Source organism: Phyllostomus discolor, chromosome 3 (genome assembly GCF_004126475.2).
Source record: "Phyllostomus discolor isolate MPI-MPIP mPhyDis1 chromosome 3, mPhyDis1.pri.v3, whole genome shotgun sequence".
In the NCBI taxonomy this organism is placed as follows: domain Eukaryota; kingdom Metazoa; phylum Chordata; class Mammalia; order Chiroptera; family Phyllostomidae; genus Phyllostomus; species Phyllostomus discolor.
In genome coordinates this window covers 196,842,420-196,857,544 of record NC_040905.2, presented here as the reverse complement: position 1 = coordinate 196,857,544, position 15,125 = coordinate 196,842,420, and the positions used below count along the sequence as shown (strand labels likewise).

At 41.2% G+C, this 15,125-nt stretch overlaps 1 protein-coding gene across 3 annotated transcripts in view; it reads right to left on the bottom strand.

The window, feature by feature from the left end:
* The window catches only part of KIAA1958 (KIAA1958 ortholog), a 107,720-nt gene that overhangs the window by 57,466 nt on the left and 35,129 nt on the right, over positions 1 to 15,125 (bottom strand). For all 3 annotated transcript variants that reach the window (XM_028517788.2, XM_028517789.2, XM_028517787.2), the window contains exon 2: positions 4,904 to 6,098. In XM_028517788.2, the coding sequence (XP_028373589.1) occupies positions 4,904 to 6,074 (1,171 nt within the window). In that variant the 5' untranslated portion in view covers positions 6,075 to 6,098. The remainder of the gene's footprint in view (positions 1 to 4,903; positions 6,099 to 15,125) is intronic.

The window sequence follows — 15,125 nt, the reverse complement described above, 5'->3', positions numbered from 1 at the left end:
CAAAATAACATGGTAATGGCATAAAAACAGACACATAGATCAATGGAACTGAATAGAAAGCCCAGAAATAAACCCACATCTTTATAGTCAATAATATTCGACAGAGGAAGCAAGCACATACAATGGGCTAAACACAGTTTTATTCAATAAGTGGTATTGGGAAATAAAACAGATACATATAGAAAAATGAAACAAGGCCACCTTTGTGCACCACACACAGAATAAATTCAAAATGGATTAAAGACTTAAATGTTAGACCCCAAAACATAAAAATCCTAGAAGAAAATATAGGCAGTAAAATCTCAGATACTGTCCGTAGCAATATTTTTTCTGATATATACCTCAGATAAGGAAAACAAAAAAGGAAATAAATAAATGGGACTACATCAAACTAAAAGGTTTTGCAGAGCAAAGGAAACCATCAACAAAATAAAAAGACAATCTATGGAATGGGAGAGTATATTTGCCGATACATCTGATAAGGAGTTAATGTCCAAAATGTATAAAGATCTTATAAACTCAACATCAAAAAAAAAACCAATCTAATTAAAAAATACACAAAGGATCTGAATAAATATTTCTTCAAAGAGGACATACAGATGGCAAATAGATATATGAAAAGATGCTCAATGTAACTAATCATCAGAAAAATGCAAATTAAAACCACAATGAGATATCATCTCACACCAGTCAGAATGGCTATCATCAATAAATCACCAAACAACAAATGCTGGTGAAAATGTGGAGAAAGGGGACGAACCCCTTTTGCACTGTTGGTGGAAATACAGATTGGTACAGCCACTGTGGGAAGCAGTATGGAGATACTTCAAAAAACGAAATTTAATTTTTTGAAGATACTTCAATTAAAATGGAACTGCCTTATAACCTACTGTTCCCGCTTCTGGGAATTTATCTGAAGGAACTCAAAACATTAATTTGAACAAACGTAAGCACCCCTATGTCCATTGCAGCATTATTCACAATTACCAAGATACGGAAGCAGTCCAAGTGTCCATCACTAGATGAACGGACAAAGTAACTATGGGACATTTAGACAATGGAATAGTACTCAGCCACAAAAAAATAAGAAAATTTTACCCTTTGCAACAGCATGGATGGACCCGGAGAACATTATGATAAGTGAAATAAGCCAGTCAAAGAAAGACAAATACCATATGATTTCATTCATGTGGAATCTATGAACAAACTGAACTAACAAGAGAAATAGAGACAGACTCACTGATAGAGAGCAGGCTGACCGATCTGGGCAGTGAGGCAATTAGGGGGCAGAGGGATCAAGCAAAAAGAAAAAAAGGACTCAAGGAAGTGGACAACAGTGTGGTGCTTGCAGGGCACAGGAAGGTACAAGGGGAATGGAAAAAATACAATAAAAATAAATTAACTAAAAATAAAATACTGTCACTTGGCATGGTGAACACACAATACAATATACAGATGATATATTAGAATGGTACACCTGAAGCCTATAATTATATCAACCAATGTCACCTCAATAAAAAAGGAAAAAATAATAAAATATTGTCCAGCAAAACAATAAATCAATAAATAAATGTACCATTCAAACACATGCAGTATTTCTACAATGATCTGATAAAGACTTCAACCTATACAACACCCACTTTAAATGTATCTAGTTTTGCTTTGCCCTAGTTCTTTCAGAACCTCTCTTTCTTTGCTTAGTCCCAAGTAATGCTTCACGTAGTAACTGTGTAAGGGCCATCTGTACCTATTTATTCACATGTATTTGGATATGCTGGGTTCTCCATTTAAAAAAAGACCTATGTTTATAATGAAGACTATAAATAAATAAAACTTTTCTAGCACAACTATTTACTATAATTAAATATGCAAAACAAATAAATAAAATTTTTACAGCACAAAGTGTAGTTTGGGCTCTGTGGAACAAGGTAAATTGTAAGTTAAGTTTCTATGTTTCCCACTAGAAAAGCGTCAGATTTTTATCTGTCCCATTGATGTTCTCAATCCAAATAGCGTTTCCCTAAAGTTAATAGTATCTTAGCAATATAATATTCTCCCACAGAACAATCGATCAAAATATCAGAATCATTCCTTAGGAAACTCCCACCACCAGTTCTTCATACTGTTTTTTCTTGAAGGTTCAATTCCAAGCTACACGAATCCTCCCTGTAACAGTAACGCTAAATCATAGTTTAACAACTGTATATGTTATACGCTATCCTTGTTCATGTTTGCTTTTTACAGCTGTCTTAAAAGTGTACTTTCATTGAGAAAAGGAAAAAAACCTAAGGAAATGTCATCCATACAACATTAAGTAGATTAAAATATTTTTCCAATAGGCTGAATTTCTTTTCCAAAATAATTACACAGTAAGATACTCTTATTTGGTTTAACAAAGAGCCTAAATGTCTCACTTACTATCCCCTAGGCAGATGCAAGTAAATCTTGCATCTTGCTTTGCAGGGGAAGTCAGTGGAAAGCTGTGCACTACAAACAACAGTCTCACTGTGCCGTTTTGGTCTGCTGACTCACTTTGCAAAATATAACTGTACCCTCAAATATAAATTAAGTGAGAAGGCAGAAAACTCACTCAGGCTGTCTCCTATCTATTTTTTTTTAAAGATGGTGGTTGGGGGAGAGAAACAAATAAACCAGATTCACAGCAATTTAAGGGAAAAGGTACTACTCCTATCCTGTATGTATCGAGTCAGATATCCTAGTGCTAAGACTTCCTCAACCTAATGAAGATAATATTGTGTCTAATGATGTGAAGATTAGCCAAAGACTATATTGTTCTTAAATGACTGAAGTAAAACTTTAAAAAAAAGAAAGAAAGGGGGTAGAGAAAGAGGGAAGGAGAAAGCAGGGAAGAAGGGACAACTCATGGAATGGGAGAAAATATTTACAAATCATATATCTAGTAAGGGACTTATATTCTGAATGTATAAAGAGCTTTTACAGGTTGTCAATGAAAAGACAATCTAATTGAAAATGGGTGAAGGATATGAATTTCTCAAAAGAAGATATACAAATGGTCAATAACCACGAGAAACAAAGTTCAACATCATTAGTCATTAGAGCAATGCAGAACAAAATCACAATACTACTTAACACAACAAACAGAATGACTGGTCTTTTAAAAACAGACAATGACAAATGCTGGTGAGCATGCGGAGGAACGGGAGCCTTCTGCGTGGCTGGTGAAACTGTGAAATGGTGGCGCTGCTGAAGAAAACAGTGTATAGGCAGCTCCTCAGACAGTCAAGCACAGAGCTACCACACAACCCAGCATTTCTACTGCTTGGGGAGCTGCCCAAGCGAAACAAAAATATATGTCCACACAAAACTCATACACAAATGTTACTGACAGCATTACTTACAACACCCCAAAACTGGAACAACTTAAATGTCTACCAACAGATGAAAGAAAAAAACCCATGGTATTACCCATACAATGAAATACTATTTTGGCAATAAAAAGGAAAGAAATGCTGCTATATGCTGCAACATAGATTAATCTGTAAAAAAAAATTATGCTAAGTGCAAGAAGGCCATCACAAGAGGCTGTATAATGAGACCCCATTTGTAGGAAATGTGCAGAGCAGGCAAATCCACAGAGAAAGTTCGTTAGTGCCTGACAGGGGCTGGGCGGAAGGAAAAACCGTCTGCTACCGGGTACGGGGTTTCTTTCAGGGGTAATGGAAAGGGGTAATTTTTTGAAATTAGATAGTGGTGATGGTTGCACAAGCATGCGAATATACCAAAAACCACTGATTTGTATACTTTTTAAGAGTGAATTTTATGGTTATGTGAATTATATCTCAAGAAAGCTAGTATTTTAAAATGAAAGAAAAACTGAAAAGCACAATTTCAAATCCAGATGTGTTTTCAGTTGTATGTTTTATTGTATACCATGACTGTGTCAGGAAAAGCAGAAGTCAAAGGCTTCCTTTGGTGATCTCAGGTTTGACACCAGCATCGGGAAGGCACTTTACAAAGCACCCCAAATGCAGGAAGTTACAGGGAGAAGGTGCAGGTGCCTCAGGCCTCTGGGAAGCTTTCCCCAAAATCCTGACGTTCTTGACCTGGACTAAATGAAACCAAAAAGTGCCACAAATTTCTGCTTTCCATTCCCTCTGCATGTCTGTTTATCTTTGTCCATGTTTCTAACTCTGGCTCATGAGATTCGAATCATGAACCTAAAAGCATGACATCCAAACCCCCTTCATATAATAATAACCCAGATTAAGTTAAGGACTGACTGTTAAAATTACAGAACATTAGATACTAGAATCACGGAAAACTATTTCCCTGTCCTCCCAATCCATTCCAGTTAGACTCATGTATTCCAGACATACAAGCTATCTGATTCCTTTAAATTTTGAGAGAAGAGATCAAATACTTTTTTTAAAAAACTTGTCTTAAACTGCCACACCAAGTAAAATAAATAGCAATGCCAAGCTGGTTCAGAGAAATTAATAATAATGGAGAAACATTAGGCTTTTTGTCATTATATGCGTAACTCAACATCATTTTGGCTTTAAACAGCAACCAAATATCTTGATACTAATAGGACAGCATAAAAAATTTTTTAAAAATAACTTCACTTATAAAAATTTGGCTTAAGATCAGATACGAACCTTAAATCTAGCCATGCATTATCAACAGCACAATCCCACAGCTGCCCTCCCAGCCTTGAGGTATATCAACTGGACGGATGGCCTCAATTCAGATTTCCCTTACAGCATCACCTGGATGTAATCCATTTCACTATTTCTATCTTCCTGAGAATAATAAAGGCCCGGCGTCTAGCAAACTCAGCCTATGGTTTTAGAAGTGCGGGCGGCGCAGAATTCTCTGGTGTACATGGATGAGGGACTCACTGTCACCTCTCGTGCCATACCTGGTATGCACTGTGCCATGGCCTCGGTGGTTATGGTTGGGGCCACCTGGGGCTGCTGCTGACTGGAGCTCACTTCTGGCTCTGTGTTAACTGAGGGAGAAAGGGCCACCTCACAGGAGGAGACCTGGCTGGGCAGGTGGGGCAGGAACTCTTCCGAAGCAACTTGCTCATCCTGTCCAGGCAGCTGCAGGGCAGACAAGGGGATGCTGATCTGTTTGTTAGGATGGGATGTGCTCACAGGCATCTGCATGGCCACCTGCTGGTTGGTGCCATGCGCACCGGAGGGCCCTCTGTTTGGTGAAGCCAGAGGTGCCCTGGCGGTCTTCTGGACCACTGGTCTGGACATCACAGAGGGAGATGCAGAAACACCATGTGGGTCTAGCTCTGTGCTGAGGGCAGATGTTACATGGGGAATTAGCTTAGCAGAGCCGACGCAGGAGGGACCAGCATGAGTCTGAGGCTTGGGTTTGGCCATCTGTGTCAACGACAGGGCCGGTCCGTCTACTCCTCCAGTCAACTCTGCATTTGCCACAATGTAATAATCTTCAGGAATCTCTTGTTTGATTTTCTTGATGATGACATCGCTGCTGCATTCATCAACCATCTGAGCCTGGGAGCTTGAATGGAGAGAAGACGGGACTATTCCAGGCCTTTTTCGAGCAATGCTTTGAGGCCTTTGGGTTGGGGGTTCAAAGTCACTATCCTCATCTGTAACAGAAGACTCACAAACCATGTCAAACAGGGTGTTTTCATCTTCATACTCTTCAACAGCTTCGTCCAGTTCAGAGGGCTCACTGCAATAAGAGAAGTCACAAGAGTCTCTGGTCCGATTACAGTCTAGCTTCGCTTTCACGGGTCTCCCAGGGTACCTTTCAACTGGGCTAGTTTGTGTCTCAGAGGGCACTCCGATTATACTGGGACTATCGGAGTTAAAACTTCTGTTATCCTGGAAACAGACCCTTTCCTGGGACCCAGCTCTGCAAGTAGCTGTCAGTGGCCAGTGATAAGCATGCCCGGCACTACAGCCCCACATTGCGGTCAGGTTCCCATGGGAACCTTCCGAAAGCAAGTGTTTCAGGTTAGGGATGAGGCTGCAAATAGTCCCATGGCTGTGGGCCCAGCTGACCAATTTGGACAGATTCTCAGATGAGGTATGAAGGCAGTCCTCCATGTTACAGGATCAGCAGTGTCTTTCCTAAAGGGAAACAATCCAAATAAAAAGCCGTTATTACCCGAGATATTCCCGTATCTCAATCACTTCCATTTCCTTGAACTATGATCATCGCGTAGCATAAAAAAGAAGTGCACTTCAAAACTGAATCCAGCCAGTATCACTGCATATGGATAGGCACTGGAAAATACAGCAAAAAGTATGGTTGTGAGAGCTGAGAAAATTCTTATTACTTTCCTTTATTAGTACCTGCATGATGAGAGCGAGAGCGAGAATAAGTTAGTTAACTGGTAAAAAAGTGAGCCTCTTCATGATACATTATAGTTCCAAAGTCACAAAGAGAGAAATTCAGTCAATTCCTTAATAATAAAATACGTGTATTTTTTATTAACCAAGGTGACGCACTAAGAACTTCCCCTCTGCCATCAACAATTTCCTTGCTAGAGGCAGGCAGAGTCAACCAAGGCTCAGATCCGTTCTAGGACAGAGGTGCAAGAAGGGAAGCCAATCCGTCAGTCCTCTGCTGGGCACCAGAAAGCAAACAACACAACCAGGAGTCCAAGAAGGGGGATGGGGGCTAAATTTGGGAAGTAGGGAAGACGTTTTCAGCAGAGAAGGAAGAGCAGATTGGGAGAGCCACTAGTGGGCAGGATCCTGCTGGGATGGGGGCACAGGCTGGCTGTAGACCAAAAGTGTGAAATTCTGTGTCAAAATATTTGTCTTTACTTGATTACAATAAAAATGCAATTAATATAAACATATTAGGAATCATCTAAATAATCTCCTTATACCCTAGCATTAGGGATCATCTAAAAAATCTCCTCATACCCTAGTATTGCGTAACTTCAGCATCCCGCTGCCTTTGTATCTCTGCTCACATCCGTGTCCACAGTCCCCTAAAGTGCCACCACTCTACTTCCAATTTGCTGGGAAACTTGTTCATGCTGTAGCCAATTACCCAGACACCCCTGGGAGTCATGCAAACAGGCCCTTACACCAGCTATACAATCTATTCTGTAGTCACCTTAGAACTTCAGTCCCAGAGTTTCTTTTAACAGAAATCCATCCTATGGCCATGCTTTTCAGTGGCATCGCTTCATTCAAATACAGAATGACACCGAGTTGCTAGGCACTAGGAAAACTGCCGTGAACGAGACAGTCACGTCTGTGCCTACGTGGAATTCACCATGGCAGGATGACAGGGGCAAACGATAATTATATACGAAATAATTCTGTTGCAATTCTGATAGGAATTTTGCAAAAGCAATGTACTGAGTGCTAAGAGAGCATAAAACCAGGGAGAACTGTTCTCTTCTGGGGGATCAGAGAAATCTTCTCTGAGAAGGTGATATTTAAGCTAGGAGCTGAAGGGTTAGTAGAAAGGGTTGGTTAGATGAAAAGGAAAAGGGATGGGGCCAAAGGGGAGAAGAGACTTCTAGGCATAAGGATAAGCACAAGCAAAGAATCTAAGAAAGGTTCTGGAATTCCCCCCATTATACACCTACCCTCAGCCATATTCTGTAGTATCCCAGCACCCGCTCAGTGGGTCGGGATAACAGATGCAAGGATCTGAAGTACTTCTCGCCCTGACCACCCTACCATAGTTCACCTGCCCTTTCCTAAAAAATGCAGCTCACCATCTCTTTGGTGGTGGCATTCCATTCAGTCAAATTGTTCTATAGGTGTTTACCAGCAGAATTATTTGATCACATTTTAAAGCGGTTTCCCCACCAATGAGCATGATTTCACATGATGATTTGTGCCTTACAGCCCACTCAAAGAAGGGCAGTAAACAGAAAAAAAGAAAATCCTATCTCAAAGTAAGTGGTGTTAACATTTTTGGCTGCCTTTAAATTTACATAGCCTCATTCTCTTGATGGAATTTTCTAAGACTTAAGAGAGTAGCAGAGTCTGATGATGCAGAACCTGCCCTAGATGCTGAAAATACAGTCCCACGTTGGTAAGTGAACTAAAGGCAGGCTGCAGTTCCCAACGGAAGAGAATCGTGTGGAAACACGCATGCCACTCTACTCTCCACTGGAACTGCTCTGGTCAAGGTCACTAGTAGCCTCCACGTCAGGAACTTCAATGGACATTCCTTGGTTCTCGTCCTCCGGCTTCTCAGCGGCTAAAAGAGCTTTCTGCCTTACGTGAAAGCCTCTCTTTCCTTAGCTTCCACCATACCACCCTCCCTGCTCTGCTTTTTCCCAGTTTTCCTGGCTGGGGCTCATCACCCTCTTTTTGACCTTTAATGCAGAATTTTGTCAGTGGTCTGGCACTCTGCTCATGTTCTGTCTCACTAGATTGCTGTCCCTCAACCACCCCTGTGGATCTGGTTATCAGGGATATATCCTGACAATCAGGATCCAAATTAATATCTCAATCAATGCATTACCATCTCCTCAGCTTCTGAAATCCAAATCCTGCGAGTCACCTTTGACTCCAATATACCCTCCACATTTCTACACACAGGAATGTGCAGGGCTGGTTCAATTCTGAGAACTCATCTCTGGCCTCCAGTTTCCACAAATGATTAGGCTTCACAAAGATTCTGATTACTGCTACACTTCTAAAGCTCGTAGAAAAAAGATGAAACATTCAGACGGAGTTGTATTTTCTTTACTCGTTATCATTTTAAATATGGTAATAAGTATGGATACAATTATATAACATATATGGACACAGTTGCATAATATGCAATTTAAATTTTACATCTTTACTAGTTCTCAGGAAAGGAAGACGGGTGTTTCTTATCATTGTGAAGTATTTGCTCGTGGGAGTAAGATTCTGAAGCTACTGTATAGATCATATCAATAGTCCCTCCATTCTGAACGAGGGTGGTGAGTAATGAAAGTGGTACCAGTGCTCCAGATGCGGTGATGAGTCTGTGACAGGTGCTGGGAATGTAACCTAGTTTTGTTCATGAAGTGAAATGCTTTAGAAATAAAAGGGACACTGGTAATAGAAGTAAGCCCTCCAACTCAGGGTCACAGCATTCATTTTAGAAAACATCACGGAAGGAAAGAAACCATTTTCCTGAGAAACGTAAAGGAATTAAAAAATTGATATGGTTTTCATTGAATATTATGTATGGCCCCTTTGTAAAAACACATTCTGAATCCTTGATCTATTTACCTGTCTTACAATTAATGCATCACTTAAAATTTCTACAGCTGAATATGGTTTTATATCTAGGAAGGCAGATCCCTCCTCATTATCCCTATTTTTCAAAATTGTACTCTAATTCCTAACTTCTGTGGCAAGGCTTTCAATGTTCCACTAATTAAGCATGACATTAGACATTTGTTCCCAATAAAAGTTTTAACATTGTTAAAACTTTTGTTGTTTCTTCATTACAAGGAATGTTGAACTTTATCACACGTTTTAATCAACTGTAATTTGATCTTTTTTCTTTTTCACATTGCAAGTTGAACTTGTAGACTTCTGAGTGCTGACCCACTTTGCATCCCCACCGCTACTTAATCCATTTCTGTCACTGGCTCTTTCTGACCTTTAAAGCTAAGTTTGCCAGTGGTCCTGGAAGTCCTCTCATGGTACTGTCTTGCTAGATGAGGCTTTCATCCACCTCTGTGAATCTCATTAGCAGATACATATTCCCAAATGTTTCCCTAATTAATATCTTAGTAAATGGCACTACCATTTTCCCTATTGCTGAGGCCCAAATCCCAGAATTAGATTTCTAAATGTTTTTTTTTTTTTTTTAAGATTTGGGGATCTTGACAAAAATACACTGCTCTGACGCTAAGTGGTTGTGTGCAAGGCAACTTCTTGCTCTGCAATCCTTCTGTGAGCAGTAAATATAGACTTTGGAAGGGCAGAAACCTTACCCAGTACTGTGCCTCCAGCACTACTGAGGCTGATAACACAGAAGGCATTCAATTAATACTGAACAAATATTGAATCATTACTTGCCACGTGAACAAACTCAACTGAGTTCTCATGAATTCTTTGATTTGAAATATGCTACCCACCTGTTCTGTCCACCTGTCAGCTCAACCTTGTGTGTCTCCCAGGTCTGACTACCTCCTACCCAACCTGACTAGAGCAGATGCCAAGAGAAGGGGCAGGGGTTAAAATCCACGGGAAATATTCACTGGCTAAAAATCCTTCAACAAGTATGTATCATCTTTAATTGCAGTTATACATTACTAAAAAATGACCCAGAAAGCCTGCTACATTTTTTGCCTAGCTCATTCAAGAAGTCTAAGTGGAGAGGGATGTATTATATCCAATCAACAACAAAATTAGAGAGTAAAGCTATAGGCCCGTGAATTAAATATGTGAATTCGTGCATGTGTGTATACTAGGTGGTAAACTGCTCGAAACTATGCCCAGTGCCACTCTAAGGAACTCGGCTGGGAGCTACTTGGCTTTGAAGGCAGCAGACGTTGCCCTGGGTGCAGAGGGTTTTCAGGAGAGACCAAGAGCTGGGCCTCCCATGAAAGCACAGTGGCTTCAACTTTTAGGCTGCCTGGGTCTACTCAAAGAAGAAGACACATCACTGAGTATTCTGAACTTCATCTGGCTCCCAAGGGGTAGCAAGTGAAGTCAGAGGGTGAACAGCACGACCACCCGCTCTGTGTGGTACAACGCCTCGGTCTTGGTTGTTCCTTAACCTCTCACTTGCCTCGCCTGTGCTCATGGGATCCCAGAAACATCTATGGTGACTAAAACTATAAATAAGATCATCAACTCTTTTCTTAAAATAAGTATAGGTGCTATACAATATTATACTAATTACATTAGGTTCATGTGTACAATAGTGATTTGACATTTTTATACCTTAGAGTGTGATCACCCCCTCGTACTAGTAATCACCTGTCACCATGTACATTTATCACAATATTCTCAACTATACTCCCTTTCACCCTTTTCACTCCTTTCCCCACCCCATCTTTTTGGTCTTTGCTTCTGAGTCTGGTTTGTTGTGTTTGCTCATTTGTTCTTTTCTTGTTCTTTAAGATTCCACATGTAAGTGAGATCATATGGCATTTGTCTTTCTCTGTCTGACTTACATCACTGAGGATAATATCCTCTAGTTCCATCCATGTTGTCACACTGAAGGATATTCCTTCAAAATGCTGCCTGGCTGTGAGCTCTAGTGTAGGTAACTATCACCTCCAAAACCAAGCCTTGCTGCTCCAATTTTTAGGAGACTCTTGTTCTTTTTGGGGAAACTCATCCATTAATTTTTCTAGTGGGTGGAAGAAGACTTTTCCTTGGCTTGTGTTAGGGTGCTCAGCACCAATTTTCTTTCTGGATAACCTGATCCCATCCCCTTCCTTTCTTCCAGATTGTTCTGGGGGGTGGGATGGGGGATCTTCGGAAGTCTTCATTCTTTTTTTTCTAGGGTCCCTACATATTTTAATATAGTTGGCATTCCACCTGGCTTTAGGAGATGAGTAGAGGAGATGGTGATGTAGGCAAACACAGCTCCCCTCTTTGCACAACCACTTCAAAATCACAACTAAAATATAAAACAATCATCATTCAGGAACATTAGAAATCGAGTTGCATGGAAGTCTGACTACGGAGCTGAAGAACTCACATCCATCCAGACTGGTAGGAGGGGCGTGGACACTAAACAGGCTGGCTCCACACCCATGTGGATAAAGTTTCAAGAGGGGTATCTCAGGAGCGAGGAGTCCCAGACCCACACCAGGTCCCCCAGCCCAGAATTGCAGTGCCAGGAAGTTAAGTCCCCACTACTTCTGGCTGCAAAACCCAGCAGGGACTGAGTTGGTAGAGGAGGCTTCTGGAGTGCTAAGCAGTTCCTCTGGGGGAACCCCCACACGGATCCACCTATTCACCCTCTGAGCTCTAGCACTGGGGTGGCAGCTTGAAGGGAACCAGTGGTATATAGGGAGAGACTGAAGTGCCTGGCATCGGGGTGAGCCAGTGGTCATTGTCCCTTTGCTGAGCCCTCCTCCCACAGAGCCCCTAGGCTGGTGCCATATCTGAGATTCCGTCAACCTGGCTAACACTGTGTGACCCACCCTGGAGATCCACAGAGACTCTATCCTACCAAATTTACAGACCCACCCAAGCTGCATTTCCATAAGAATGGCTGGTCTTGACTCCTAAATCCTATCAAACAAGCAACAGCTTGCTTCACTGAGCCTTAGAGCCACAGTTCCACTTCACCTGGGACTCCAAGCCCAGCACAAGTAGCAGCTACCTCAGATTGCTTTACAGCTCAGGCTGGGTGCCCAGGGCAAAAGACAGGTCAGGGCTGATCTTGGCCTGAACCTCTTGGGAAACACCAGGGCCTGCGCACACAGTGCATGGCTATAGACCACATTGGAGTACCACCACCCTGCCCCTGCACAGCTGATTCTCCACGGAGGGCAGAGATTAGTGGTCACAGCCAATCCTTGCAGCTGACTGGCCTGCGTAAATCCCTCCAAATGATCTGCCAACAGCAACTAAGGCTCAACTACAAGAGGAGGATGTACTCAGCCCACATGAAGGGTACACCTTGAGTACCCTGCTTGGGTGATAGGGGAGGCTGTGCCACTGGACCCTACAGGACACCAACTACAACAGGCCACACTACCAAGACATAGAGTCAGGCAGCTCTCCCGAATATATAGACACAAACACAGGGAGACTGACAAAACGAGGAGACAAAGAAACATGACCCAAATGAAAGAACAGATCAAAACTCCAGAAAAAGAACTGAAATGAAATGGAGATAAGCAATTTATCACAAGCAGAGTTCAAAACACTGGTTATAAGGATGTTGAAGGAACTTAGTGAGGACCTCCACAGCATAAAAAAGAAAAGAAGGATACACCAACTGAAATAAAGAATAATTTACAGGGAACCAACAGTAGAATGGACCAAGTCAATCAAATCAATGATTGGGAACATAAGGAAGCACAAAATAACCACACAGAACAAAAGAAGAAAAAAGAATTTAAAAAAATGAGGATAGTATAAACAGTCTCTGGGATAACTGTAAGAGGTCCAACATTTGCCTCACAGGGATACCAGACGGAGAAGAGCAAGAATAAGAAACTGGAAATCTACCTGAAAAAAACAGTGAAAGAAAACTTCCTCTAATTTGGTGAAGGAAATAGACATCCAAGTCCAGGAAGTACAGAAAGTACCCATTATGATGGATGCAAAGAGGCCCACTCCAAGACACATCATTATTAAAAGACCAAAGGTTAAAGATAAAGAGAGCCTCTTTAAAGACAAAAGAAACTAGTTACTATAAGGTTGCCAGACGGGAGGGGTGAAGGAGAGAATGGGTGAAGAGGTGAGGGGATTAAGAAGTACAAACAGGCATAGTTACAGAATAGCCATGGGGATGTAAGGTACAGTATAGGATATGGAGTACCTAAAGACCTTACATGCATGGCTCAGGGACATGAACAGTGGTGGGGGCATTGCCTGAGGGAGTGCGGGGCACTGGGTGGAGGGGGGCAAAGAAGGAAAAATCAGGACAACCATAATAGCATAATCAATAAAATATTATTAAAAATAAAAAAGAAATAAGTAGAACTTGTGGCTCAGGTGACTGAGAGTCAAAGCATAACCTGAGAGCCACCAGAGCAGTGGCTCCCAAATCAGGCTGTGCACTGAAATCATCTAGGGTTCTCGTTAGAAAACAGAGACTCTCTCAGATCAAATCTAGAGTTTCTGATTAGCTTTCCCAAAAGGTTAAACTTGGAAATCTGTTTTCATCTAATGTTTGGTGACTATCTTGCAGCCAATATAAGAATCATTTGAGAACTATAGCTCTAAAAATTTTTACTGTTGAATATATTATACTTAACCAAGACTTTACTTGAAGATGTTTTGCTTAGTTTGATTCCAATTATTCACTAATATACGTCCTACAATGAACATATTTTTATATTAACCTCTTAGTACACCTGGATGTGATTTTGATAAATGCTTAGAGACACAGAATCAAAAGCAGAGACTTCGTTAATTCTCTTGGCCAAACTGCCTTCAGGGGAGGGTCTATTACCGACAGCGCCCAACTGTAGGATGGAGTGTCTATTTCCTCACCTCTCTGCCTACGTATGACAGTATTTTTTTAAATCTTTGCTAACATTAGAGGTGAAATAACATCTTATTGCTGAATTATTTTATAATTGTAAAGATATTTAGTCATTCAATAGATATTTCTTAAACACTTCTCAGGCCCTGTGACCATTGTAGTACAAAAACAAACATGGTTCTTAGTCTTTTTTAAAGTGTCATTAACTCGGTAATCAAATAAGTAAATCTAGTGAATGGTACTTATTATCATTACTGTGATAGGTGGTGCCATTAGATCTTATAAAGCAGAGACCTGACCTATTTAGAAATGTCGGCGAAAGCTCCTCTGAGAATTAAAGTTAACAATTAAGATAATAATACATACTGACTTAGCACTTACCATACGCCAGGCTCTACTCTAAACACATCAGATATATTAATGTACTGATTGACCTTTATGAGGAGGTACTGTTGTTATCTCTCTTTCACAGATGAGAAAACCGAGTCAGACAGTTTAAGAAACATGCCCAATGTCACAAACCTAGTAAATTAAGAGTCAGGATTCAAATCTGCATAGTCCACCTGAGTCAGGGCTACTCACCACTACTTTATACTACCTCTCAGGTGATGCTCCTGAGCCCACGCCCCATCAGCAAAGGATGAAGTGCTGCACGGCTCCGAAGACACGGCACGCAGGCTCCTCCCCCTCTTGCTTTCAGAACTGCAGCCCTCGCGCCACAACCCCCAGAGTATTGACTAAGGAAGGGAATTTTCCTTATTTCTAAATTAGCATCACCAACTCACCCATGTTGATAATTTCTTGGTAATCATCTCTGTATTGTGAGATATTTGAACATTAACCACCACTGTTTTATGAGGACATGGGGCGGGGGGGGGGGCGGGAATCCATCAATTTCTGATTTTTAAAACTCTCATACTGAAAGCGATTACCTCTTGTAATGACCTTGCCTGACCGCAGCCTGGCTCCTATGGGCTGGCATCTATCTTTACACTTGCATGTACACTACATCTATA